The following is a 27,182-nucleotide window of genomic DNA, read 5'->3' on the forward strand; positions in this document are numbered from 1 at the left end:
TGATAACCAGTGGACTGGACACATCCCCAGATACTGGCATGGTCTCGCCTCCTACCATGACTATGGAGGAGGGATCTTCTTTTGCTATGGTGGTGAGAAGGGCAGCTGAGGTCCAGGACCTTAGCCTGCCCTCAGTGGCAGTCAAGACTAACGTCTTGACTGAGGGGCTTCAGCCGGGAATGACCCCTCAGACCCGCTTCTCCAATTTAATGAATCCCTTACTGACGTCCTGCTTGTGACCTGGCCCAATCCCAGTACATGGGCACCTGTGAACAGGACAATTAACCACCGTCATTGTCATGCCCCAGGGAACCCCAATTTCCTCACACAGCATGCCACATGGGAGAGCTTGGTGGTCCAAGACTCCATCTCCTGAGTAAACCTTGGAGCATTTCTTACTACTCCACCAGAGAAGTACTCAAGGGTCTGGACACCACAGTCAAGAAAATGTTTTCTTCCACCAGCCTGGCACTGCGGTCCGTGAAGTCTGTGTGCCTTTTGGACCTTTATTCCCATGCACTGTGGGATTGTTTGCGCTGGTGCTGCCCATAGTGCCAGAAGAGGCCCGAGCGTTACTCTACCAAGCTATGACAGATGGGAGAGAGGCAGCCAAGTTCACAATCAGATGTTGGCTTAACATGTCCAACGTCCTAGTCAGAGCGGTTTCTTTGACGGTGGTCCTAAGGCACCAATCTGGCTGAGAACACCTAGTTTTTCGGGGGATGTCCAAGTCTTGCTTATGGAGATGCCCTTCTTGGAGCAAGGTCGACTCATTGCTGGACCCCTTCAAGGATAGCAGGGCTACGGCCAGGTCCTTGGGCCTTTCCAGGCCCCCCACCAACACTAGTCCACATTTTGCTCCTTTCATGGCCATGGAAGGAGCTTCTAGACGTTTCTTTACCTGCCCAGCCACCCGGTACACAAGATCCTCATCCTCTGTGTGACTGAGGATACAGTTTTCACAGACCACGTGGGTTGGGTAGGCAGAGGTCAGGCCATTCCACCACCCCCACCCGGGCAGCCTCTAAACCTCTTTAGTTAGCCCTTCAGCAATCATACAATACAGTACATTTCTAATGCGTACAGCTACCTAACAAGGTGTCCCCGCGCTAGCGAGTAGAATTTCCACATTGTCAAGCGGCACAAGCAAACTTAAGAGAAGGTTAGTGCAGAATCAAAGAGAAGCGTTTTAAGTCCTTTCCTGAAAACCAATTCAGATGGACAGCTTCTCAAGGCCAAAAGGTAAGGCATTCCTCAGTCTGGCCTTCAGGCAAAGGAACGGCCCTCTCTTCTGGATTTATCCATTAATTATGGGCATACATCATCACCTGCACCACTGGAGGTTGATAACATCAGACCGTTGGGTTCTCCAGATTGTCCAAAGGGACTACTCCCTTTCCTTCATGGCTACCCCTCCACTCATGCCACTCTCTTGCGACAGGCTGACAGAAAACCATCTCTCCTTACTCCGCCAGTTAGTGGCATCTCTCTTGATGGACCGAGATCTATGTCCTATCATAGACCTGCACTCTCATTATCTTCCATAAAAAGGAGAAATTTGAAATGCTCACGTTCGCTCAAGTCCTGTCTCCCCTGGACCTGGGAGACTGGATGGAAGTGTTATACTTACAGGAAGCATATTTCCGCATTCCCATCCTGCCTGCACAAACACGTTAACTGCAATTCTCTGCGGGCCACATGCACTTTCAGTTCGCCTTGCTCCCTTTTGGCCTTACAAGTACCCCTCCGGTGTTCACCAAAGTCATGACGATGGTGGCAGCTCATCTGCAGAGATCAGGGGTGCCAGTCTACCCCAATATTGACAACTGGCTGTTAAGAAGGGCAATCCGTCATCCCACAGCTCCAGACTACATCGGGCCTATTGCACTTGCTGGGGTTCACTATCAATGTGCCAAAGTCACAACTGAGTCCCTCTCAGATATGCTCCCTTTCATCTGAGATGTTCTGGACACAGTGCTGTTTAGAGCTTAACTTCCTGAAGTCCTGGATATTCAGGCTATGTTACAGATGTTTCAACCTCTTGACCCTCCTTCTACTTCCCTTTCTCATACTTCTGTTTTGACTTTCTCTTGCCCAGCAGGGCTGTGCTTTGGACACCTTAAAGAGCTATCTTTCTGCCATCTCAGTTTTTTTGCCATTGCCAGATCAGCCATCCCCTTTCAAGTCCCATTTTGTAAATAAGTTTTTGAAAGGTCTCCAACATATGTTTCTACCATCATCCTGTATCATGCTTCAGTGGGACCTCAATCTTGTATTTGCATTCCTGATGTGCGCTCCCTTTGAGATGCTACAGAACTGTCCTCTCATGCTCCTTAGCATCAAGACGGCCTTCCTAGTGGCAATAACATCGTGGCAATAACATTTGCCTGAAGGGGTCAGTGAGCTTCAGGCTTTGTCATATAAGCCTTCATACCTAACCATCTTTCCAGACAAGCCTTTATGCTCCGCTGCTTTCCTCTAAGGAAGAGGAGCAACTCAATAACTGAACCCAAAAAGAGCATTGTTGTTCAACCTGGACTACCTGAAAGAGTTTTGGGCGGACAACCAACTCTTCGCGGGGTATGCCGGAGCAAAAATGGGAAAGGCTGTGCAGGAACAGCCAATCTCTTAATGGATCGTGGTCTGCATTAAAATCTGCTACACACTGGACAAGTGGCAACCCCCTGAGGGTTTGCGGGCTCATGTCAGTAGAGCTATCCCTGTGACCACTGCGTTAGCATGCGGAGTTCCAGTTCCAGGACATCTGCCAGGCAGCAACGTGGGCTTCTCTGCACTAGTTTGCCAAGCACTACTGCTTGGACAGCCAGGTCTGTCAGAATGGGTACTTTGCCCGTTCGGTCATGCTGGACTTTCTAGTGTGAATTTGTCCACAGACCCGCCTCCACAGATGTATTGCTTGGGTATCTATTCTAAAGTAAGGAATCTGCGGATAGATCCTCATCCTCTGTGTGACTGAGGATGCAGTTTTCACAGACCACGTGCTTACTTACCTTGGGTGAAGCCTTATCTGGAATAGATGTATCTAGCTGCAGATTCTTTACCGACCTACTGATCCTTCCTGCTCTGCGAACAGATTTTTTTAGGGTTAAGGCTCTTCCCCTTTCAAGGTCCTAGTCTTCCACACCAGTGATCAGTGTTCTTCGTGTCTCCGCGCTCCTTGCGTGAAAAGTCCAGAAAAGAAACTGACTTCAGCACGCGGGGGTGGCGCCTATATAGGCACCTTGCATGTCCTTTCCAGCACAGATGATGGCAACAACACAGCTTACAGGCGTGCAGGGGTACTGCTCGCTAAAAATGTCCGGATCCAGTTTGACACCTGGGGATAATTCTAAGGTAAGGAATCTGCAGCTATAGTCTCTACCAGAGAGTAACTTGCTCAACAATCCAACTAGGAGCGTGAATGTGAGCAGAAAATGAGCTTAGATGAAAGCTGTGTTCCAAGTGGGAAAGAAGCAAATTTCTACAATGAAGAAACATATGTGGCTCCCTTGGCTAATGTTCTAAGGAAATATGGGTTCAACCCAATATCATACGCCGACTACACGCATCTACTCTTTCCTTTCAATGAACTAACCCCAACCATCCAGGAGACCTTTACTCTGGGCATGAATGCCATTTCACAATGGATGAGGAATAACTTTCTTCAGTGTAATGTTGGGAAGACCAAGCTCCTGCTCTTTGGGGAAGCTCCCATATTGTGGTCCCCCAATTGGTGGCCAATCAATCTTGGCAAGCCTCCTACTCCCAAAGCTTCTGTCAAGAATCTGGGTGTCCGGCTTGACCATGCCCTTACTTTTAAAGAACATGTTGGCCAGACAGTGGTTACATGCTTCACACCCTGGGCCTACTTCGGCGAGTCTTCCCTCTGCTTCCGGATTCTGCAAGAAAGACTCTAACTCAGGCTCTCATACTGAGTCGCCTCGATTATTGTACCGGTTTATTGCTCTCTGTCAATGAAGCTTCAATCAATAAACTTCAGGTGGTTCAGAATACAGCAGCGCGACTGGTGCTGAATATGCCGTCCAGATCTGCTTCACGTCCTCTTCTTTTAAAACTCCATTGGCTACCAATACGCCAACGGATAAAATGTAAGATCTGTTGTACCATCCACAAAGCTCTATGCAATCTTGGTCCCAGCTATTTGTCGGAAAAATTAATTCCCTATCTTCCCCCGAGATCTTTGCGTTCCGGCTCTAAACATCTATTGAAGGTCCCTAGAATCAGGAGAGCGAGATTAGGAGGGAAATCTCGATCATACCTTGGCCCGAAATACTGGAACAAACTCCCCCTCCCCCTAAGAGAATGCTCAAATCATCTAGCATTCAGGAAACTACTTAAAACCACCCTGTTTTGCTTTTTAAAAAAAACTAAAAGAAAGCCCCACAGCTGCCGCCATATAGTCTGACATGCTTCCACAATGCGCAGAGATACTCCTCGGAGTCGATTCTGGCGCTAAATAAACCTTTAAATAAATAAATAAAGGGGGCTAACACAAACTTATTCCATGTATCGGTTGGCAATGAAGAGGAAAGCAGTAATCTGTACCCATCAGGAGATGCATGAAAGGGAAGGAGGCCAATTAGACTGATAAGGTTGTCGGGGATGGTAAAGGTGGCCAGCTAAAAGCACTAATTATGAAGAAAAAGGTTACCATCACACAAAGAGGAGACCGCGCTAACAAGGAATGGACATGCAGGTTGGAAGGCTGAAACTAATATAAAGTGCAGACATAATTCACAGTTCTTAGGACACCACAATAAATAATCTTTGGAGGAAAACGCTGTTGTCAGTTGTAAGCCCATCTGCTTATATTTACATAACAAGCATGTCAATTATTTGTATTTGCTATGTTAGCAATTATTCTATATAATCCAATCAAAACTTTAGTTTGGGTGGGTGGAACTCGCGGAGTTCCACCCTATGGAGTTCCACAAAAACGCAGTAAGATTCTGCAGAATTCTGCCAACCGGTGGAAAATATGCAGCTTGTACTGCTCGTGCTGCAATTTTGCACCGGTAGTACGAGCAGCATTGAAAATCAGCGCAAGTGGCACCATGTGTTGTGCAAGAGCACACAGCTATTCGAGTTGATTTTGCTGCCACTCAAGTGTACAATTTACATGAGCTGCATCAAATCTACTCGAACAGCAGCCCTCTGACCACGACAGCTTGCGAGCGTTAGAACCACCTGCATTAGAAAATCACGCTAGGGCATGCCAAATCTAATTTGTGCTTGCATATTCTGGAGCTTCGCAGTAAAAAAATTCCTCCGTGCGACGATTGGCAGAATTTGGCCAGAACTCCACATTAAAGAGTAACGTGGAGTGACCAAAATTCCACTGGTGGAATGGAACATTACTCCCATCTCTACTCTTTAGCAGTGGCCAATGTGCATTTTTTGTGGTGGGGTAGTAGGAATAAGACTGTGATGACTTGGTTGCCATGTTTTTATTTATTTATATACACTATTATCTGGACAGCTGCTTCTTTCAATACTCTTTCCCTTTACTTTTGTATTGATAGCTTTGCATATTAATTACAACCCTTCTATCTTGTCTCTTCTTCTTAAGGACTTCCTGACTGACCTAGTAATGTCTGAGGTGGATCGCTTTGGAGAGCATGACGTTCTGATCTTCAGAGAGAATACCCTTGCCACCAAAGCCATTGAGGAGTACTTGAAGCTTGTGGGACAGAAGTACCTCCATGATGCACTAGGTAAGAATACACTTCCGCCCCTTCTGCAAAATTCAAGTGATCCTTCCATGATTGTGCCTAGAAAGGTTTGCTCACTCTGTGTGTTTGTTTAAGTCTGATTTGCATCTTGGTAACCCTTTGAGGCGGGCCATATTCTTCGTGGGTTGAGATGGGTGGTATAGTTAAGATCCAAGCTTTCAGAAAAATGTAGTTTAGATCTCTGTTCTTGCAATATGCTTGAGAGATCTCTCCAGTTCTGTGTTCTTTGAGCTGTTGCAATTAGCTAGTGCACGTAGTAAACATAGCCCAGGACACCCTTGTGCCACCTGGGGCAGCCACTTCAAGACAGTGTAGAGGCAGGTAAAAGTGAGATAGAATTTAACAGTTGGGTCAAAGCCAACACTGATCATTGGTAAAAGAATATAGTAGATAATTTACGCTTTTAGAAAGCTGTCACAACATCACCGCTTGATTTCTCTTGCTCCAATGGCTGTTCTCTCCTTCCTCTTAGGGGAGTTCATAAAGGCACTGTACGAGTCTGACGAAAACTGTGAGGTGGATCCCAGCAAGTGTTCCTCCAGTGAGTTGGCTGAGCACCAGAGCAACCTGAAGATGTGCTGTGAGCTGGCGTTCTGCAAGATCATCAACAGCTACTGGTGAGCCGCCTTTTGGTGCACCGTGCTGAAGAGTTGTCTGCCCTTTGAGTTACCAATCGTGTCTCATATTACCTATCTCTCCTCTCTTTCACTGCTAGCACTTGCCCAGTCTTCTAACGTCTCTGCCTGCACTGTCTCTTATTAAATTCTATTTCCTATCGCATGTTTTTTATCTTTACTGTGTTTTGTGCTGCCTCTTCTTTATCACTTCTCCGTGCTTACTCTTGTACAGTCTTTCTGTGCTCCTCTGGCCCTTTGCTTTATTAGCTTTGTTGTCCATAATCTATTTTGTCTTTAGTGCATCAGGCTATTTCTTTCCCCTCTGCAGAGCTTTCGTCTTGCTACACTTCTCAGGAGCTTCCCCTGCTCTCCATTGCGATATTCTCTTGCTTGACATTATGCTAATTTCCGTTGCTCTGCCTCATGCGGTCTCTTAGCTGTATGGGCTACAGCTCCGATTAACCTGATAAACCCTGCAGAATGCTATGACTTTCAATGTCAGCCTCAAGGCCCTACAGTCAAAGGGTTGATGGCTCAACCCACAACACCTCCATTATGTTAATTTCCTAGGCCTCATTAATGACACAAGTTATCTGCGTCTGGGAGAGGATCTTTGTTACATGTGCTTTTGAGTGCCTTTTCTTCTTTGAGCTACCGAAAATGTAGGAGTTTGCAGACCTCAGCAAGTTGGATGTAAAGTTTAACAAAAAGTAGGCACGTTTATTAGTTTTCTTCATCTTTTTTTGTTAGAGCCATATACTTAGATTCTTCTGTGTGTGACTGGACTATGACATCTCTTAAGAATGTTTAAATAGACTATTGTGTTTTTCATAAGTGCATAGAAACTTCAGAATCATGATGTGAACACCATGTTCATGATTTGGAACTAATTTGCTCCTTAGATTTCCTCTGCAGTCTTCTCAGTTGACTTCAACCTTTGTTGCAGCGAACTACAGATTTGTTTGCCGAGGCCGTACAAGTGGTACTACACTTTTTATGACTTTCTTTAGATATCATGAAAAGAAGGTCCAAGATACAGTACAAGTATGTTGACTCAGACCGTAAACTATTGGACCTGAAAAAATAAGTAGACTTCAGAGGCAATACCCCAAAGTAGGATAGAACCATCTTTGGGGAAACCTTGACTTTTTTACATTTTAAGAGTCTTCTGAATGGCAGTAATATGCATTTATGTGAATGATTAAAGATATGAAGCTACAGGATAAGTTACAGCGAAGTAAAACGATCACAGATCAACTACACACTTGTGAAGCGGAGACAATGCAAGGATTACATTTAATACGTGAAAGACTTTCTCAGGATGTTGTGGAATACTCTTAGCTCTTGGTCACCATCAAGAAAATTGTCACATGTCAAATATGGTGCGTTCCCTGGTTGATATTGCCCACTGCTGCCGCCACTGGGGATGACTGCTGTTCTTTCTGAGCAGCTCTGCCATATCCTAGTGTGTATACTTTTCTTAGCTGCTGTTGAAGTGTCTCCTGCCACTGGCACAGTGTTCTCCCACAGGCGAGCCTGATATGCTGACCACAGCCCATACATAACAATGCTTCTACAGTGCTTGTGTGATAAGGAAATGGGGCTCCACCTGTCACGCTAAGAGATGAGAACCTGTCCATTTCTTTATTTCCCCGGAGAAGTTTGCACATGCTGAAAAAGCACGCTGACTTCCACTTTCTCAGGTAGACACTTTATAGTCAGTTTGAATTAACAAGCTGCATAGCCTGGGTCTACAGTAGCATGAGAGGACAGATCTGCTGTATTGAAGCACCCTGTAACCTTTTCAAGCAGGATTTGAATTGCACTGTGGCAAAGCTGCTCAAGCAGACATACTACATTAGACCCATGTTATAAACCACAGAACTTGTGGGAAAGCAGCTCAGGCTCTTCTCTGATTTGATTTATTCACAGTGTGTTCATGCTATTTCAGGCTGCCATATATTGCCCTCTGAGAAATTCATAACCACCCTTTATCTATTGGTTCCTTTCTCTTCTCTCCTAAGCACTTCAGCTCTTATGTTTCAACACACTGCCCCATAGAGACAAAATTGGTAAAAACCCTTTCATCCATCATCCATCAAACCCTTCCTTTGCTTTCCCATGTCTTTGCAGCTCAGTTTCAGTTTTTCTAGTTCGTACTTACTTCTGTCCTTGTACTAACAGAATATTTCCTTGTCTGCTTCTAATTCCTACCTGTCCTCCTTTCATGTTTTGTTCATTATTCTTCCCCACATGTACTTTTCTCTGACTCAGGAATGCACTCTCACCTTCTCTAGTGACTCCTCTTTCCTTTGGTTTTTGCAGTGTATTCCCCCGGGAGCTGAAGGAGGTGTTCGCGTCCTGGAAGCAGCAGTGCCTGTGCCGGGGGAAGCATGACATCAGTGAACGTTTGATAAGCGCCTCACTCTTCCTCCGATTCCTCTGCCCGTCCATTATGTCGCCCAGCCTCTTCAGCCTCATGCAGGAGTATCCTGATGACCGGACGTCACGGACTCTCACTCTCATCGCCAAAGTCATCCAGAACCTAGCCAATTTTGCCAAGTAGGTTCTAAAAGGAGGGTTGTGCAACTACAAGGGTTTATATTTTAACGAGTAAGCACAAAGATATGTGCTACTTTATAATTAATGGGAATATTGTGTGTGATAGACTTTGGCTTAAAATACAAGGAGCATACCATCAGGCATTAAGAATCCCGCCTATGCCATGTAAACTGAAAACAGATTTGGGGTGGCTTTACCTGGGTGCAACTAATTCAGAACTGAACACAGACTTCAACTAAGCTTAATCATACTAAGATGGTCATGCCTACCTTTTTCTTAGCAAACTAGAATTGTCATGCGTTAGAAAATATTGCTCTTTGACACTTTAGTCAGAGTAAAATGCTTTGAAAGTACCCTCAAAAGTAATGCCATGAGATATCTCAGTGATAAAGTTGGTGCATTTCTGGAGTTCCAATATTCTTACGAAAGGACAGCCATGAAGTTGATTAGGGTCCATTTAACTTCACACACAGCTGGATTCGATCGGGTCTTGTTCCTATGTGGCCGACATACATTTTTACCAGCAAGCTTCTACTGAGCATGATTGCACAGCGTTGTGGCTTCAATTCAGTGCCACCAACAGAGCACTCATTCTGTGAGATTGTTGTACAAATTCATCCTGGAATTTGGGTCATGTCACTTGCCTATCATCTTGGGCATTCCTGTGTGACCACAGCGAAAAATATATGGCAGGTTATGGTGAACAATGCGAAGTTGCTAAAACCTAGGTTGAAAATTCAGCAAAATGCTGCTTAAAGGAGGTCTCGCTTATCTTAATTGTAGAAGCGCAATTGAATTTTTGTTTTGACTACAGAACAGAGGAAAGGTCTTCGAAGCTACTATGAATGCTCATGCAGCTATTTTACTGTCTTGCATTCTATGATTTCGTTTTCCCTGCTTCAACACTTGCAGTCAGTCTGGAATGTAGATTTGTTTGGTGTGAGGTCATGTTTCCACTGCTAACAACACCTTTTGCTGGTTCCTGAAAAATGTTTGTATCAAGGTATACACGTAACAGGATAAATGTCCCTGGCAAATGTCCATGCGGCCTCCAGGATACAGCGGTCTCTTGCCTTCTAAAGTGAAATCCTTGTTCCATGAAACAAGGTTTGATAGTATAATCAATAAAAAGATAGTCTTAAAAGGGTGTCTTAGTGTTTGTATTTAAAGTACCCCACATCTGGTATGTCCTGTCCCTAAAGGCTAATGCCTAGTTTCTTTCCAGAACTATTTTACCTCACAGCTTTTCTAAACTGGCCATTGCCACTGGTTACATAGGTAAATACCTCCTAGTCTGTGAGATTTGTTTTGTGCTCTGTGTCTTGTTCGCTCATTCATGTATACCTAAGCACTATATACTCTGTCAAGGCATTTGCTTATTTATTAGAAAGTACTTCCATTTGCAGGCTTAACTCATAAAGTATAAACATTAGTGCTCTGATCTTTCAGATAAAATAAAATTGACTAACTGGAGAAAATATTTTCCAATTTGAGTTTGCTGCATGTATTTCCGCACCCATTGTAGATCGATGAGCTTGAGCATTTTGAAAAGAAGACTTTGAAGATTCCAGGTGTGTGACAGCCATTTTAGTATTCGTTATTCCGAGTCGAACAGGCATGACCATCCATCATGTTAGGGATGGATGTCTGTTGCCTCTCTACAGGATATCCAGAAGTTGGCACTCCATTGTTACAGGTAGCCTTAGTTTTATAGCCACTTCTCTCTTTCAAATGTGTTCTGCCCATTTTTGAATCGACATTCTGAGGTTGGGAATACCACATTAACTAAAACAATCTAAAGTTTGTCTCACCGCACTTGGTGCCATTGCTGTATGTAACGGTCATTGGCCTCAATTGATTATTAAAGGGGAAGCACATGTGACCTGGGAGCTTCTAAGATAGTCAAAAGGTTGCCCAAGTGTCATCAAAATATAATACTTTTAAAATATATAAAATAAGGCCAGTTAGCTCCCGGTAAAGGTTTGCAATCCATTCCTATTGTTGCTCATCTCAGTTATCCAACCACAACCACCTGAATTGTATTTAAAGTGGGCAGGGATATGGCCAGTAATTGAGAAGAAGGTGCATATCATTCAGTCATTTTCCATATTTCTGGCCAACATTTTCTTCCCTTAGAGTATTCACTGAGGTGATATTGGGAGTTGTGCAGCATGTTTTCTTGTTATTGAACAACTGGTCCATCAAGTCTGTCTCTCTGTGAAGGTTGGGGACCACACGCAAATTAAGTACAAGATACTTCATAAGCTGTATTCTCCCTCTTTTTCAAGACATCTATGGTCTAGCTTCCATGTCTCATCAGTGGAGTGCTGGAACCAACTCAGAGATTGGAAAACGTAGGCAAAATATCTTCTGCAGAGGACAGTTTCCCCCATAAGCAACCTTTTATGCTATTGTGTTCCTTTGTTTGCTAAAGTTCATATCATCAACTATGTTTCTCGTGCCCCAGATTAGAAAGCACATCATATCTCTGGATTGGTGCCTCTGCTCACAATTGAGTCAGTTCAGAGGCAACCTAGCGATACTGTCGTAGGGTGTACAGTGGTGCTGTCTCCAAACACCTGTTTGTGGGGTGAATGCACATTGTAAGAAACTCATCTTACTAGTACGTTCTCAATAGATGTTTTTTATTTGAGCCACTTTTGTTGTTGGACTATTGAAGTGGCTGGACCTGTCAAGTGAAAGCCACGGGTACCATGTTTTCTATTTGTCAGTGGTTCCCACTACTGCATGCCTTCCTTCATGATTACATGTCTGTAAAAACAACAGAGGCTCACAGTTGCCACATTTAAAGTGAAATATTGTACAGAAGAGTCTTTGAGTAATTTCTTAAATGAATCAGTCAAAATCCTCCGGTAGCATTTCATCCAAAAATAATGTTATTCTTCATGTATGCAATGTATTTCATAAACATTGTCAGGGTGCTCAGTTCTCATGTAAACAGGCGTACAGTGACATACAAAGGCAATAAAAGTGTGTGTATGCAAAAGCGGAGCTCTAGGATTAATAAAAACAGTAAGTGAACACTGTGTCTATATAGCCCAAACATAGATTATTTGGCAAAATGATCTTCCTAAGAATCACAGGTATCAGCTGAATTCTAGGCCTATCTACTGTACGCTCAGCCTCGCGATCAGGTCTTAAAGCGCAGGAATTAAGCACCAAGGCCTACAAAAGAAATGGGATTGGAGAATAATTGAGATAATTGTGATGGGAAACACTAAACATAAAGGAGGACATTGGCACGCAGACTTACTTTGTTGAAGAGGAGCCAATAAACGCTGTGTCAGCCAGTCACATTGGATCCTAATAAAACGAAGAGAAGGAAAAATGAAAGCACATAAGGGGAATGTGACATGTACATGTAAAGGTACTTACATGTGGAAAGATTTCCATATGGATAAAGCAAAAAATGAATTCTGAATGGTGAATACAACTACACAGTATGTTGACGTAAGCTAAAACCCAACTATACTGTAACTCCCATACAAGGTGGCTGTAGTCACTGGACGAATCCAGGGTCAGCTGGAGTAGATCCAAAAGGAGCCGACTCGAAAGCAAGATGCCTGTATGAACAATGATCGGGACTGAATTCTATTGAAGTCTAAAGGTGGAAAATATCCTGCGCCAGAGGATTGCATCGGAATTTAGATCTGGATCTGCTTGGCTCATCTATTGGAAATTCAAGGTCCCCACTCCAAATCATGAAAATATAGTCAAAAGACCTTTTCCATACCCGATGTGATGATAGTATGGATTGGTGGTGTTGAGATATTATTAAGTTGAAAGAAGTCTACATACAAAGTATTACAAAGTTTGGTGCAAAGTGGGCCTCATTAAAGTGTGATTGGATTAAGTATGGGAATCACCATCACATTTGAAATAGTTCTGTTGAGAGCAGTATTCAACAAGAATATGATGAATTCCACAGGAACATTAATAGGTTCCAGGTTCTCATTTAAAATCGGTTTAATAACACTGAGGCCCTCATCCTGTGCTGTCATGCACAGTCATTCGATGTCCTTGCACACTAACCATGTTTGAAAGGAACATATTTGTTCTGAGAAATAAAGTCACTACTGTCTCTGTTGTAGCTTTCCATAAATAAGGCAAGGGCGTTAAAAGTAGTAATCGGTTTATTCACTAAAGCGCTCAAAAACAGACCCACAGCTGTAGCAACGAGTCTGTCCTCTGCGAGCTTTAATCTCAGTAATGTGTATTAAACCCGTGTACAAAGGTGTTTATTGCTGAAAAGCAGACATTTATTGTTTCTCAAAATAGACTTTTCTTTTGCAACTGTAATAATTTCTAGGCTTTCGTTTCTGAGGTGTTACAATATTTGTATTCAGGTTTTACAGTAATGATCCTGATTCGACACTTGACAAGTTATTTCTTCTTGGTACACAGTAGTGTCCTGCACCACTGTAACAACTCCCTTATCTGTGGGCTTTATGGATATCTTTATCACTTTCTAGGTTGTTGACAGTTAGTCCTTCTTCCCTGCTGCTTGTGTGAGAGACATATTCATGGGATCCTTTCAGTTTCGTAACTTCTTTTGCTACTGTATTCTCAAATGCCAAAATGTCAGGTGGTATTGATCAATGCAAGAGGATTGAAAGAGTAAAGAGTGCATATCCCATTTGCGTCTTGTGGCTAGATTTGGGATTATGTTTGAGGGGAAATGTGCAGTCTGATGTTTTGAAAAACTGGCAGAGTTCCATTTGTACATTAAAAATGTTCCTTGTAAATTACCTTTTGCTTTGCTTCTCTCTCCCTCACCTATTTATGTCCCCCCTCTTTCTCTTTCTTTTGTACCCGTTAATCCCATTGTCCTCTTTACATTACTCATCATGTCCTGTTTCCTTCTCTTCTCCCTGCCTCTCTTTGCTTTTCCTCTTCCTTCTTCCACCAATCTCATTCTCTCCAATCATTGTTTCAATTGTCCACTTCCCTTCATTGAATTCATTGCCCCCCATATTTTTATATTTTCAACTTCCCTCACTACTCTCCATCCCTCACTCTTATGATTCTCAATCTCCTTTGACCATAAATTCACTATTTACTGAAATGCTCTTCTTTTTTCCTTGTCTCCTCTTTTCTTTTTCTGTCTCCTCCTACTCTTTTGTATTCTTTTCTTCCCTTTTTCCTGTTTCGTCACACCACCCAACTCCAATCCATGCCGCCCACCACTTTACTGTTTTCCCAATCTCTTGTCTTCACTCATTCTCAGGTTTGGTAACAAAGAAGAGTACATGGCTTTCATGAATGACTTCCTGGAGCATGAATGGGGCGGAATGAAGCGATTTCTGCAGGAAATTTCTAACCCAGACACCATCTCAAATACCCCAGGGTTTGAAGGTTACATCGACCTGGGCCGAGAGCTGTCCATTTTGCACTGCCTCCTTTGGGAGGTCGTATCACAGCTGGATAAGGTAAGTCCCATGTAGAGCTGGAAGGAACAATCAATAGGTAATATAAGGAAGTGCGAGAGGAGGCACATTTACATGTTTTAGCCAAGCTTAAAAGCTGCATTCTAATTTTTTTCTGCCTGGTACACCAGTGGAGTATAATTTCTATCTAAGAAAGTTCTTGATAGTTTACAGATGATGTGACTTCAAAACTGCTGTGTGCCGAGAAGGTACGACAGCTTGGGAGTACAGTAAAATATACTCTGGTTCCTCAGAATAATCATAGTGTTTGGAGAGTTAACATATTTATGACCATTAGCTAACATTGACAGATAAAAGATTTTATTGCAGTGCATTTTGTCCTAAATATTCTTATATAATTTCTTCCTACAGTGTTGCCCCAGTTAGCCACTGGTACCCCTTGACGTAGGAGGCCTGTTAGTAGAGCAACGAGTACTTCTATGGCTTTCCAATGCTCTTTGGAGAAAACAGCGGGGGCCCAGATAGGCTGCACTCTACACTTTGCAAGTTCTGGAGCTGATGAGCCTTTTTTTAAGCTGATTTCAGTATCCAGTAATGTATTAACATATGCTGGCAGTGTGTCAGTCAATTGCCTGTATTGGTTTGGCAGGCATTTGTTCCGGTGACATCAATGTCTGACAAATATTCACAAGCTCACTTCAGATGGTTGCAAGATAGAGATAAATGTGGGTGCACAACTCTCCAGTAGCAGTCCTACAACATTTAATTTAGGTTTCTAAAGAGGAGCCACATAAGTAGCCATACGTGGAAGGGGATATAAAAATGTTTTTTTTGTACGAAGATGGTCTTTATTGTAAAAGATCACAACAAATCCGAAAGCACTTACATCACAAAGTTATTTAACCCATGCAATAGGAGACCAGGTGTAATCAACGGTGCATAGAATGAGAGGATATCAAATGAAAAACAAAACTTCATGGTAACAAAGGCCATGCAAACGTTTCCTATCCATGTATTTTGAAGGTGAACCAGAGATTACCGTTGTTCCAGGGACTGTGTCTCGTTTTCAAAGGGCAACCCTATTGGAAATGAAATACTCCAGTTACCAGAGTATCATGGTTTACCGAGATGTCCCAGTCCAATGTTTTTCAGCTGGCAGAGGCGAGTGCAGTCAGTACCCTGTAATCAAAATGTTCAAAGATTTCCAAAATCTTTTCTTACACCGCTTTCCCCAATGCATGAAAGTCTGCATCATTTCTTATGCTCTATTTCTTTAGTGTAATGCCTGGCTGCTTTGATATAATCTTTGTTTTAGAGACGTCTGGCAGGAGAGATAGTTTGATCAGGGTTTGGTACACCAGATTTTCCCTGCTATTTAAGCTTACATTGACTTAATGAAACTCTTTACTTTTGTCTTGAAGTAACCTAACATTAGCCTAAGACAGTTGACTACTGACCTGGACGATTTTGGAGAAGAGACTTGAGCAGTGGCATGTGGTTTATCGCCAATCAGACATGACTAGGCAGCAGTGGGGATATAAGGCTTTTATTCAGATGTAGGTCCACATTAGTGGCTCTCTAAAGTAGCGATCCTTTAAATGCAGCCATCCTGGTGTTTGTTGCCATCGTCTTATTGACTGTAGATTGTCAGATCAGAGAGTAGAGGTTTACACAATCAGAATCTATAGATCTATCTTTTTTCTTTTAGATTACACATCCAAGAGCATTCCTCATTACAAGTCATGTTTTTGTTGATCAACTCAATGGCCTCATATTGCTGTAGGGTTTTGTAAAGATTTTGCAGCTGATTGCTGTTTGTAGTTATGGGTTTGCCTGATGGAAGGTCTCCGTGGGCTGAAGCCTCACTACTGTTAATAGCCTAGGTAAATGTCTGTGTGCAATGGTGTGTGGAATGAGCTGTTGCCATGATTGCTTGTCGTTTTATGGATTGTTCCCCTCTTTCCGTAGCATATGTGTATGCATGTCAGAGTCCTCATATCTTTTTCCACACATAAATCCTGTTGTATGGGCTCTGTGGTTTCTAGTCTGTATGCATTGATGTGAACCATAATATTCTGCATCAAGTTCCTGTTTTATGAATGGGAGTACGGTGTCTCTTTCCTTTTGGTAAGCCTTCCTAATGACTTGCTTCAGGGCAATTGTCTGGCCCTTTCGTCCTTTGGGCTTGTTCACAGTATTAATACATTCTGATATGGTTCTGGTTCAGAAAAACTACTTTAGGTTAATAGTTTGTAATACGCAATGTTGTTTTAACTGAATGAATGTGCCACTTCTAGTTGTGGGTTTTCTGTGGGAACGACTCTGTAAGAATCCTTTGTCTATGAAGAATTCCACATTCCGGAAGATAATAGTCTCTTTGTCATAGGCAGCTCCACTGGAAAGAAAACTATTCTATTGCCATGTCTTTTCCATGTGAATATAAATTTGCTCCTCAACCTGCTGCACGTTTGCTGAGTTTTGCAGAATCAAATAATGGTTTCTAGTTCATACAACTCAAACATATCTGATAGACTTCTAGCCAAAGATTCATTACCTTAGAATATCCCTAGGCATCAGGCTGGATCTGGAAAATCGTCAAGCAGTACCCCTGCGCGCCGCTAGGTAGCATAGTTCGCTTGGCATTGTCTGTGCTGGATTTGACATTTGTGGTACCTATATAGGCGCCACCTTAGCACGCTGACATTACTTCTTTTCTTTCTGCGCCAGATAGCACTGATCTGGTCTGAGCTACCTCTCAGTCACTTTTTGACTGGCTTTTTTGATGTTTTGTCAAACTTTTTTGAGAATTTTCTCCTAGTGTGAGGTCATGTCACCCAAGAAACTGGCTAGTTTCAAATATTGTGGACCTGTCTCTGGCAAGTGTTGGTGACAGACCCTCCACTTGGTGTGTTTGTGATGCTTGGAACAGGAGCGCAATTTCAAAACCTGCAGAGACTGCCGTGCCATGCATCCTAAGACCCTGAGGGATCACTTCCTCAAGCTTCTCAACACTCGAGGTCCCATTTGTGTGGAAGGTCTTTAACTTTGCTACATCCGTCAAAGTCTTCCAACAAGACGCAGGGGCAACAGCACTCCAGGCACCTCTAGTCGGCGGAACTTGAACCCACGTACGCTCCTCCCTTCCCCAATTGTCCAAGAGCAACCCCGGCTCTGTTGAAGAAGTTCTGTGAGGCCATGCACCTCATACCTGAGCAGCCTGGCCCCTCTGGCGGGCCTTTGGGCCCCATGGGCCCACAAGGGGCCCCTCTTGGACCCACACCGGCAGGTTTGCACTCTGCACCAGTTGAGCCCATGGATCTCTTGCTTGATCCGGAACGGCGCCGCAGACAAAATGGAGACCTTCCTCAACACCCGCTCCAGCGCCAATACCCCGAGGCCGCGCCGCCCCCATCGTTATTCTCGACTCCGACGCTGAGCCAGAGGGGCGTTGTACGAAACCGACTCTGGGGCCGACCAGGTCCATGCTTATCGAAGCAAAGCCAGTGCATTTTTTAGGTGATAGGCTTGAAGAGCGAGACCAATGGGAGAGGTCTATGGACCCTTATAGTTACCAACTCCTAGAAGAGGAACAGGACAACTGGTATAAGGAGCTGGGGGAGGCCAGTGGGTTAGACACCTCACCTGACACTAGCATGGTCACTCCTATCTCACTTCGGTGAGACTGACTTTGAGGCTCTTGGGCCTGATGGCCTCTTGCATCTAGCTGGTTACTCCTGCCTGTTGGCAGAGCTGTAGGGATATCTGGCATGGTCCAGAGATCGGAGGGCATTGCAAAAAATATGCAGTCGTGGCTAGCGAACCACATTTGGGTCAGTAGCAGACCCCCTCTCCCGTCCTCAACTGTAGTGACACACACTTCACTCATGGGTTGGGGTGGCCATCTGGGAGAGGTGAAGATCAGAGGACTCTGGTCTAAGGTGGAGTCTGCGATCCACATCAACTTGTTGGAGCTCTGGGCGATTCGCTTGGCATTGATAGCGTTTCTTCCTTTGATCAAGGGAAGACTGGTGCAGGTGTTCACGGACAACACAACTGCCATATAGTACTGCAACAAACATTGCGGGGATGAGGTCATGGACACTTTGTCATAAGGTTATGCGTCTCTGCATGGCTGATCCTTCAACACCGGGCGGGCTCTCTGAACGCCAGAGAAGGTGAATTCAGCTAAAGATCATGGATGGCGTCTCAACCCGGACGAGGTGTAAGGTCTCTTTCAGAAGAGGGGTGAGAGCCTTGAGTAGATCTGTTCGCCAACGCAGATAACGCATAATGTCAGTAGTTCTGTGTGATGGAGTTTCCTAGACGACTGTCACTCAAAGACTCGTCTCAAGTGGAGCTCCGTCCTCCTGTACAATTTAGCACCAATACCACTCCTGCCCAGAGTTCTGGAGAAGATCAGGAACGACCAGGCCCCAGTGATTCTTTTGGCTGCGGATTGGGCACATAGAGTCTGGTGTCCCAAGCTGCTTAGTGACTATCGGTCCTCCAGTCAGGCTGCCTCGCCGATCTTCTGTCGCAGTAACAAGAGAGGGTTCTGCACCCGAACGTGCGCACCCACCACCTTCATTCGTGGGGATTGAGCGGCGACATTTGACAGCTTTCGGCCTTACTGCCAAAGTCTGTAATGTTACTCTGGCAGCCAGGCGTCCCTCCGCCAAAACGTTATAAGCCTGCTGCTGGGACAAGTTTGTGTCTTGTTGTGCTTCCCACAACGTTGACCCCCCTCCATTTTACACCTTTTTGTAAGGTACTATTGTTTGCATTGTGTTTGGCCCAGCAATGCTCTGCTCTGGGCACAGTTTAGGGCTATCTTTCTGCCATCTTGGCATTTTTGCAGTTGCCAGACCAACCTTCTCTCTTTAAGTCACCCGTTGTTTCTAGGTTCCTCAAAGGCTTGCTTCATATGTTTCCCTCTAAGCCTTTCATCATGCTTCGGTGCGACCTCAAGCTGGTCCTCACCTTTCCCATGCATGCACAATTCGAGCCTCTATGCAATTGCTTCTTAGGCTCGTGACATTAAAAACGGCGTTTTTAGTGGCCATAACATCGGCCAGGAAGGTAAACAAGCTGGAGGCGCTCTCTGCACACCTTCCTTATACCACCTTCTAGCCAGACAAACTGATTCTCCAGACGCGCGCCTTCTTCCTTTCGAAGCTTGTGACTCCCCTCCATGTGGGCCAGAACATCACGCTGCCTACTTTCTTAGCACCACCTCACCCCTCCAAAGAAGAGGAGACTCCACTGCCTGGACCCAAAAAGAGTGTTGACAGCTCTACCTTGACTGCACAAAAGAATTTACCGATGGACAATCAACTCTCTGTGGGTTATATAGAACAAAAAATAAAAAATGGCTGTACAGAAAAGGACCCATCTAGGGATGAAACTTCCTCTGCATTAAGATTTGCTTTGCATTGGCCAAAAAGCAACCCCCTGAGTGATTGTGAGCTCTCCAACAAATCCAAGATGCAACCACTGAGTTAGCGCACAACATTCTGGTCCTGGACATCTGTCCGGCAGGAACGTGGGCCTCACTGCACACATTCCCCAAACACTACTGACTGGATAGTCTGGTCCATCATTACAAGCACTTCGCCCATTAGGCCCTGCAGTACTTTCTGATTGAATTGGTTGGGCAGGCCTACCTCCGTGGAGGTATTGCTTGGGTGTCTATTCTTTTTTTTTTTTGTAAAATTTTTATTTTGATTTGCAAAAAAAAAGAATAAACAGACAAACATCGGGCTGCGGAGGAACCGCACATTACTCCAGATCAGGGCAAATCATTGTGCATGCATCAGCAGTGACCCAGACTATATTACAAGCATATCCAGGCCAGGAGCGAGACCACATAGTAATTAGGACCACAGTACCAGCGGCCTACAAGCCTATCAGTAGGCCAGGCCATCCAGGATAACCAGAGCTGCAATAAGCTGGGCCCCAAACCTCCAGGTTCCATACAAGCGGTGCAAATAAGCAGCCCGCGGACCCTCCACAGCCCATAAACCATGACAACCAACTGCCCCATCCCACCCCCACCCTCCCCCCTGGTAGTGACGCCATTCACTCATCATTCATTCCACATCCATATTACACTTGAAAGAGGTGCATCGATCTCAATGAAGCCGGACATACCGCCGAGGGTAACCCCTTAGAGAGAAAGTCCACCAGGGGACCCCACTGATATCGGAAGTTCTTATACTGGCCAAGGAAGATGTCCGCCACTCTTTCCAAACTGAGCAACCTCCAAAGTCGTGCATGCCATAGTGACACTGCCGGGGCATCCTTCTTTTTCCAGGCCGCAGCCAGCGTGAGTTTCGCAGCACCTAGGCATAGCCACAAAATCTTCTTATCGGCCCTGGTCTGATAGACAAGGCCAGGGTCACGCAGCCCCAGCAGAACACAAGCCATAGACTCATCAATGGGATAAGTCAGCACTTCCTTTATATGTGAGAGGATTTCCTCCCAGTACGGACGGATCACCGGGCAGTCCCACCAGATGTGGCGGAAGTCCCCCAAAAGCCCGCAGCCCCTCCAGCACTTATCCGAGGTCGCCGGGAAAATGCGGTGAAGCCTAGTCGGGCACATATACCATTGCATGACCGTCTTGAGGTGGGCTTCCCTCAGGTGCAAGGAATGGTTAAAGGTCGTCAGGTCTCGCCAAAGCGCCGACCATTCCACATCCGAGATATCGCGCCCCAGCATTTCTTCCCATTGCCCCATATAACGAGGTCGGGGAGCTACCGTCGATTTGAGCAACAACCGGTATATGAAGGAAATGGCCCCCTTCATGGCGGATGTGCGTAATATAAAGGTTTCAAAAGGAGTCGGCGGTCTCGTAGCCGCCTCCATCACCCCAGGTGACGTGGCCCAGTGAAGCAGCTGAACATGCCGGAATTGTTCAGTCTGGGGGACCCCATAATCTCTCACACAGTTAGCGAAAGTTAGGGTGTCCAGGCCGTGGAACAAATGGGTCAACGCCCGACACCCCCCCTCCCTCCACACCGCAAACGGCCCTTCATGAAGCGCCGGAGGGAAGGCCGGGTTGTAATGCAAGGGCGTAAAGGGCGAAGGGAACGTGGTCCAACGGTCGTCCGCCGCTAGCGAGTCCCACACCTTCAACACTGTGCTCGTAGGAGTGCATATATATGCGTTGAGAGGTCGGTCCTTCTTCGGTTTCCAGGCTAAGTCCCAGATCGACCTGCCGGCAACGCATCGGTCCATATGGAGCCAATGTTTCTCGGAGGTCTGTTGCGACCACTCCACCAACACTCGCAGTTGCGCCGCTTTGTAATATAACTGCAGGTCAGGGAGCCCGACTCCACCCTCAGGTCTCGGCCGACGGAGAACCGCATAGGAGACCCGTGCCTGACCCCCTTGCCAAATGAAGCGCAATACTTGAGTCTTGAGCCGTCGAAAGAAATCGCTGTCTATGGGGATAGGCAATGCCTGGAACAAATATAAGAATTTAGGGAGGAGAACCATTTTCACGGCATGAATTCTGCCCAGCCATGACAGAAATTTCGGTTTCCACCTGTCCAATTCCGTCCGGGTCTTCGCCAACAAAGATGGGAAATTGGCCTGGAACAGCCCGCCCACTGTCGGAGTCAGATGGACCCCTAGGTAGACGATCGAACCAGTGGCCCAGGCCAGCGGAGTCAGCGGCCGTACCCGGTCCCTCTCGGCCTCCGAAAGGTTAAGATTCAGGATGTAGGACTTGCTATAGTTGACCTTAAAACCGGCCACGGCCTCAAACTCCAGTAAGACCTCCCTGATGAACTGCAGCGAGGTTTCCGGATCAGTAATAGAGAACAAGATGTCGTCTGCAAAGAGCGAAATCTTGTGCTGTTCCCCCGCGAACGGCAGACCTCTGATCCCGACGTGCTCCCGCACCGCTACCGCCAGCGGCTCGATGCTCAGCGCGAACAGCAGGGGGGACAGCGGACAACCCTGTCTAGTACCCCGAGCGTGAGTAAAGAACGCCGACGTATGACCATTCACCGCCACCCGGGACCGGGGGCAGCAGAAATTAGCCTTCACCATAGTGATGAAAGCCTCCGAGAAACCAAAGGCAGTCATGGTATTAAACAGAAACCCCCAGTCCACCCTATCGAAGGCCTTCTCGGCATCCAGGCCCACTAGGACCGCCGGAATACGAAATCTTTCTGCCTTTTCTATTAGATGCACCACCCGACGAGTGTTATCATGCGTCTGGCGCCCCTTGATGAAGCCAGACTGGTCTGGATGGATTAGCGCCGGCATAAGGTCTTGTAGCCTACGCGCCAGGATCGCCGAGTATAGTTTGGCGTCCAAATTAAGAAGCGCTATCGGGCGAAAGGAGGCGCATTGCGCTGGATCCTTCCCCGGCTTCGGCAAGACCGTAATCATCGCCTCCGCCAAGGAGCCAGCAGAGGAACCGGAGGAGGCCATGTCATTAAAAAGGGTGACTAAGAAGTCGCAGATCTCGGAAGCATAGGATTTATAAAACACAGCGGTGTAACCGTCTGGGCCAGGTGCTTTGTGAAGCTTCAAGTTCGCAATAGCATCTAACACCTCCTCCCTGGTGATCGGGGCCCCTAAAAGCTCGTTCCATTCCCTGGACACCTGCGGAAGGTGCATACGCCCCAGGTACTCCCTCTGGGCAGCTGCTCCCAGCCTTTCCCCCCGTATAGATCCGAGTAAAAGCGTCCGAAAATGGCCGCCTTTGTTTCGTCCCGGTGCTGCAACTGACCCACAGAGTCGCGGATCCCCCCAATGTACTCACGTTCCCGCCTGTCGCGAAGCTGTCGGGCCAGGTGCCTCCCCACCTTGTTACCACAAGAGTAGGACTGTCGGCCCAATCTCAGTAGCGTGAACTCCGCCCTGTTATTGTAGTGCGCCCTCAACTTCCCCCGTACCGCCGTGAGAGGCCGGAGGGTCACCCTCGAGGGGTTAAGTTTATGCGCCCGCTCGAGAGATGCCAGTTCAGCCTCCAGTGCCTCCCGATCCTTGCGGCGCAACCTGTTGAGGTGTGCGTTAAGGCTCAAGCACGTGCCCCTAACGGACGCCTTAAAGGCATCCCACGTGTTGGATACAGAGGTATCGGATGGCGGATTGAGGGTAAAGAACTCCCTAATGGCCACCCGCAGCGCCTTGTTAGACTCCTCGTCCCGAAGTACCGAAGCTGGGAAATACCATTTCCGTTGCCCGGTATCTGCCGACGACCAGCGCAGCGTAAGCACTAGCATGCTGTGGTCCGAGACCGAGATGGGCAGGATGGTGGAGTCAAGAACATCTCCTCTAAGAGCCTGGCTGAGGAATACATGATCCAATCGTGAATATGAGTGGTGTACATGAGAGAGAAATGTGTAATCTCTGGACGTTGGATGCATAAACCGCCACCCATCAACCAACCCCATTTCCGTAATCTTTTGCCGTGACAGCTCAGAGAACACACCAGTATCCGCCCTGCGAGCGCCTGAACAATCCAGCGCCCTGTCCCACACCAAATTACAGTCCCCCATGAGGAACAACCGCCCTTCCACAAAATCACTCACTTTATGCAGCAGGTCTTGCAAGAACTTATTCTGGCCAGTGTTAGGAACATACGTCACAACAAAAGTACAAAGCCTCCCCTGCACCAGCCCTTTCACCATCAACCAACGGCCCTCCCCATCCGTGCGTACCGCCACCGGTTGAAAAAGCAGCGAAGTATGGAAGAGGAGGGCCACCCCCTTATGCTTTGTGGACGCAGAGGATCTGTATATTAGGGGATATGCCTTATGCTTAAGACGCAGCTCATCTTTGCGTGCAAGGTGAGTCTCCTGAAGTCCCACTATGTCCAACTGGTGGTCAGTTATATACTTCCACACCTTTTGCCTCTTCTGCGGGGAGTTCAGCCCCTTAACATTCCAGGTCCCTAAGCTAACAGGCATCGTGAGACACCAAACTAGACTCCTCTATGACTCTGGAACCCGCCCACCACCCCCGCCAGAAGGAACCCTGGTCACAGCACATAAGAAAAGCATACTCCCGCCAACCCTCCTCCCCACATTCCCAACCTCGAACCCCACACCAAATCACCCCGCAACTCTCAAACCAACGGCGCCTCCCATCCACCCTCTCACCACCACATGATACAAGCCACAACACGTCCGCGTCACCACCAGAACCCCCCCACATCCCCAACCCCAACACCCCAAACAGCCCCCCCAAGACCCTCCCCCCCCCGGAAACCCCCACACACCCCATCCAAAGTCCACAAAAGTCCTCCCAGGGCTGGCGAGGAGACAGCAGCCGAAGTCCCCTGTAGGCCGAAGGAAAGGGAAACAGTGAAAGTGGAAACAAAACAGCAACAGAGAAGAAAATACTCATCAGTCCCAGTGGTCCACAGGTCACGAAGTTACGACCACGTCTGGGACCGGTCGGGAAGACCATCTCGGTTCCTCCCAAGGTCACGGTCTGGGGAGTCTTCTTCGAAAGTACATCCATTCACCCAGACCGGGGGGGTCCATGCCCCTCCAGCGCCGATCCGTAGTTTCAAGTCACCGTCACGCCGCTCCAGAGCTGGCCTGTGACGCCGGCACCGTCGCTGAAACCACTGATGCCACTGCACTTCCCCTCTCCTGCTGGCTGGCATCGCGGTCCGGGCGCCCCCTCGCCGGAGAGGACCCTACTCTATGCCACGAGGAGGACCGACGTCGCCTCCGAGATGGGGATGCATTCGACCCCTGGGACGGGGCAACCTCCTCCAAACCCAAGAGCTCCTTTGCCTCCCGAAGGGAGCGCATCTGCATCAGCCGATTCTGCCACCTGAAGATGATCCTGAACGGGTGCCCCCAAGAGTAGGCGATGTTGCGTTCCCGCAAAAAGGAAGTCACCGGCCGAAAATCCCTCCTCTTCTGAAGTGTAGACGCTGCGAGGTCCTGGAAAAGCTGAGGATGATGGCCCCTAAAGTGCAGCGAATCGATGGCCCTAGCCTTCCGGAGGATGCGCTCCTTCAATTGAAAGTCATGTACACAGACAAGGATGTCAGGGGGCGGCCCCCCCCCTCTCCTGGGCAAACCAACGCGATGAACTCTATCCATCTGGATATTCTTCACATCGTCCTCATCCAGAATCTGCAGCAACAGCTCCTGCACATAGCCTCGCAGGTCTCCCGACTCACCATCCCACGGTACCGCTTTAATGCGAATGTTATTCCGCCGGGAGCGGTTCTCAAGATCTTCCATGTGTGCCTGCAGGTCCAAGTTCTGCTCCGTGAGGCGAATGACATCTTGCTGGAGTAAATGGACATCATTGGCCGTGCTCAAATCATGGTCCTCAAGAGTCGCCACCCTTTCTCCAATCCCATCAACATCTCGCCGTACTTCCCGGAGATCAGAGGCCAGTTGCGCCCGCAGCTCAGAGATGTCCTCCTTAATGGAAGCAAAAAGTTCGGTCATAAAAGCCTTAGTGGCCGGGGCCTCGTCATCGGACATCCCGGCCGACCCACCTGCTCCGGGGGATGCCGGCTGCTGCGACGATCTAGCTGCGCCGTCCTTCAGCACGCGTCCCTTGCGGGCCTGGTTAGCCATAATGAATGCCGGGCGCCTTGCACCAGAGCAAACGCTCCACTGATCACCACCAGAACCAAGCAGCACCCAGATCCGGGCCTGCAGACGCAGCAGTTGGCCCCGGCGGGCAGTCCCACTCTGTGTCCGCCACACAGCTCCTGGCCAGAGGCTCCCAGCGAATCCCCGGCGCCCAGACACCAGGAAGTAGGGGTGCGCAAAGCCCAGTGGTCAAGAGGCCCCCAGTCAGCTACGAAAGCCCTAGAGAGGCGGTGCACGAAGGCAATCCAGACAGCAAAAGTCCATGAGCGAGCGCCATGCACTCAAACAGCCGACTGAGCCAGGCAAAATGGCGGCGCCACGCTCCTCGACCAGAGCACCTCCGGGCCTCCAGGTATGCACCCCCAACAGCACCCCTAGTCCGCACCAGCTCGCAGCGTAGGACCGGAGCCTCCCCTGGAAGTCCTGGCACAGGCAATGGAGTCCAGCAGCTCTTGACCTGGCAAATGCGGCCTCTGGGAAGCGCCCGGGGCCTCTACCACACCTCCTGGCCGGTGCTCCCGGGCCCCCACACTTCTCGCCAGTCAGGACCTTCCGCCGCGCAGGTACACCCCCACAGCCAAGCGGCGCCGTGTCAGTCCATAGAGGGCCTCCAGGGCATGCACCACCCCAGGGGCAGTCACTAGGTCGCCGCCACACCAGGAGCCGGCAGCTCCCCCGACATGTCCCTCGATGGGCCCCTTCGGCCGGCCGGGCTCCCTCCGCACCTCCCCCGTCCAGAGCGGGGGGTCACTCACCAGGACTAGGTTTCCTGGGGTCCTCGCGGAGCCCGGTCCTCGCTGCTCCACAGGTGCACCTCCGGACCCCGGCGGGCTCAGCGGCGCCTCCCCACACCGAGGCCTCCGGGACCTCTCTGCTCTCCAGGTCGCCACTCGCCGGCACCCTCAGGCCCCACCGGAGATCGCAGCTGCCCCTCGCCGCCTCCGCCGACAGCCCGCAGCCCAGGCGGTCCGATGTCAGATGACCCAGGGCGGGGCGGGGCGCAGAATGGACCTCCTCCGTCGCGGTAGGCCCTGCGACTCGCCGGGCCGGCCTCCGCAAATCGAGACCGGGGATCCACAGGCCGCAGAGCTCCGTCGGTCCCGCAGCCTCCCTGAGCGATCTCTCTCCTCGCCGACGGCACCGCGCTCCTCCGCAGTGTACCGGCGACCCCCGCCACCGATTAGGGGCCGAGCTGGGCACCAGGTGCCGCGCTATTAGCTGCTTTGCCGGATCGGCGCCGGAGAGACAGGGAAA

The 27,182-nt window shown here is 47.9% G+C and overlaps 1 protein-coding gene across 6 annotated transcripts in view; it reads left to right on the plus strand.

The window, feature by feature from the left end:
- Positions 1–27,182, plus strand: part of RASAL2 (RAS protein activator like 2) — a 770,134-nt gene that overhangs the window by 671,416 nt on the left and 71,536 nt on the right. For all 6 annotated transcript variants that reach the window (XM_078642089.1, XM_078642070.1, XM_078642080.1 and 3 more), the window contains 4 exons: positions 5,591–5,735; positions 6,226–6,370; positions 8,696–8,932; positions 14,181–14,382. In XM_078642089.1, the coding sequence (XP_078498215.1) occupies positions 5,591–5,735; positions 6,226–6,370; positions 8,696–8,932; positions 14,181–14,382 (729 nt within the window). The remainder of the gene's footprint in view (positions 1–5,590; positions 5,736–6,225; positions 6,371–8,695; positions 8,933–14,180; positions 14,383–27,182) is intronic.

This window comes from Lissotriton helveticus, chromosome 1_1 (assembly GCF_964261635.1).
Source record: "Lissotriton helveticus chromosome 1_1, aLisHel1.1, whole genome shotgun sequence".
Classification (NCBI taxonomy): domain Eukaryota; kingdom Metazoa; phylum Chordata; class Amphibia; order Caudata; family Salamandridae; genus Lissotriton; species Lissotriton helveticus.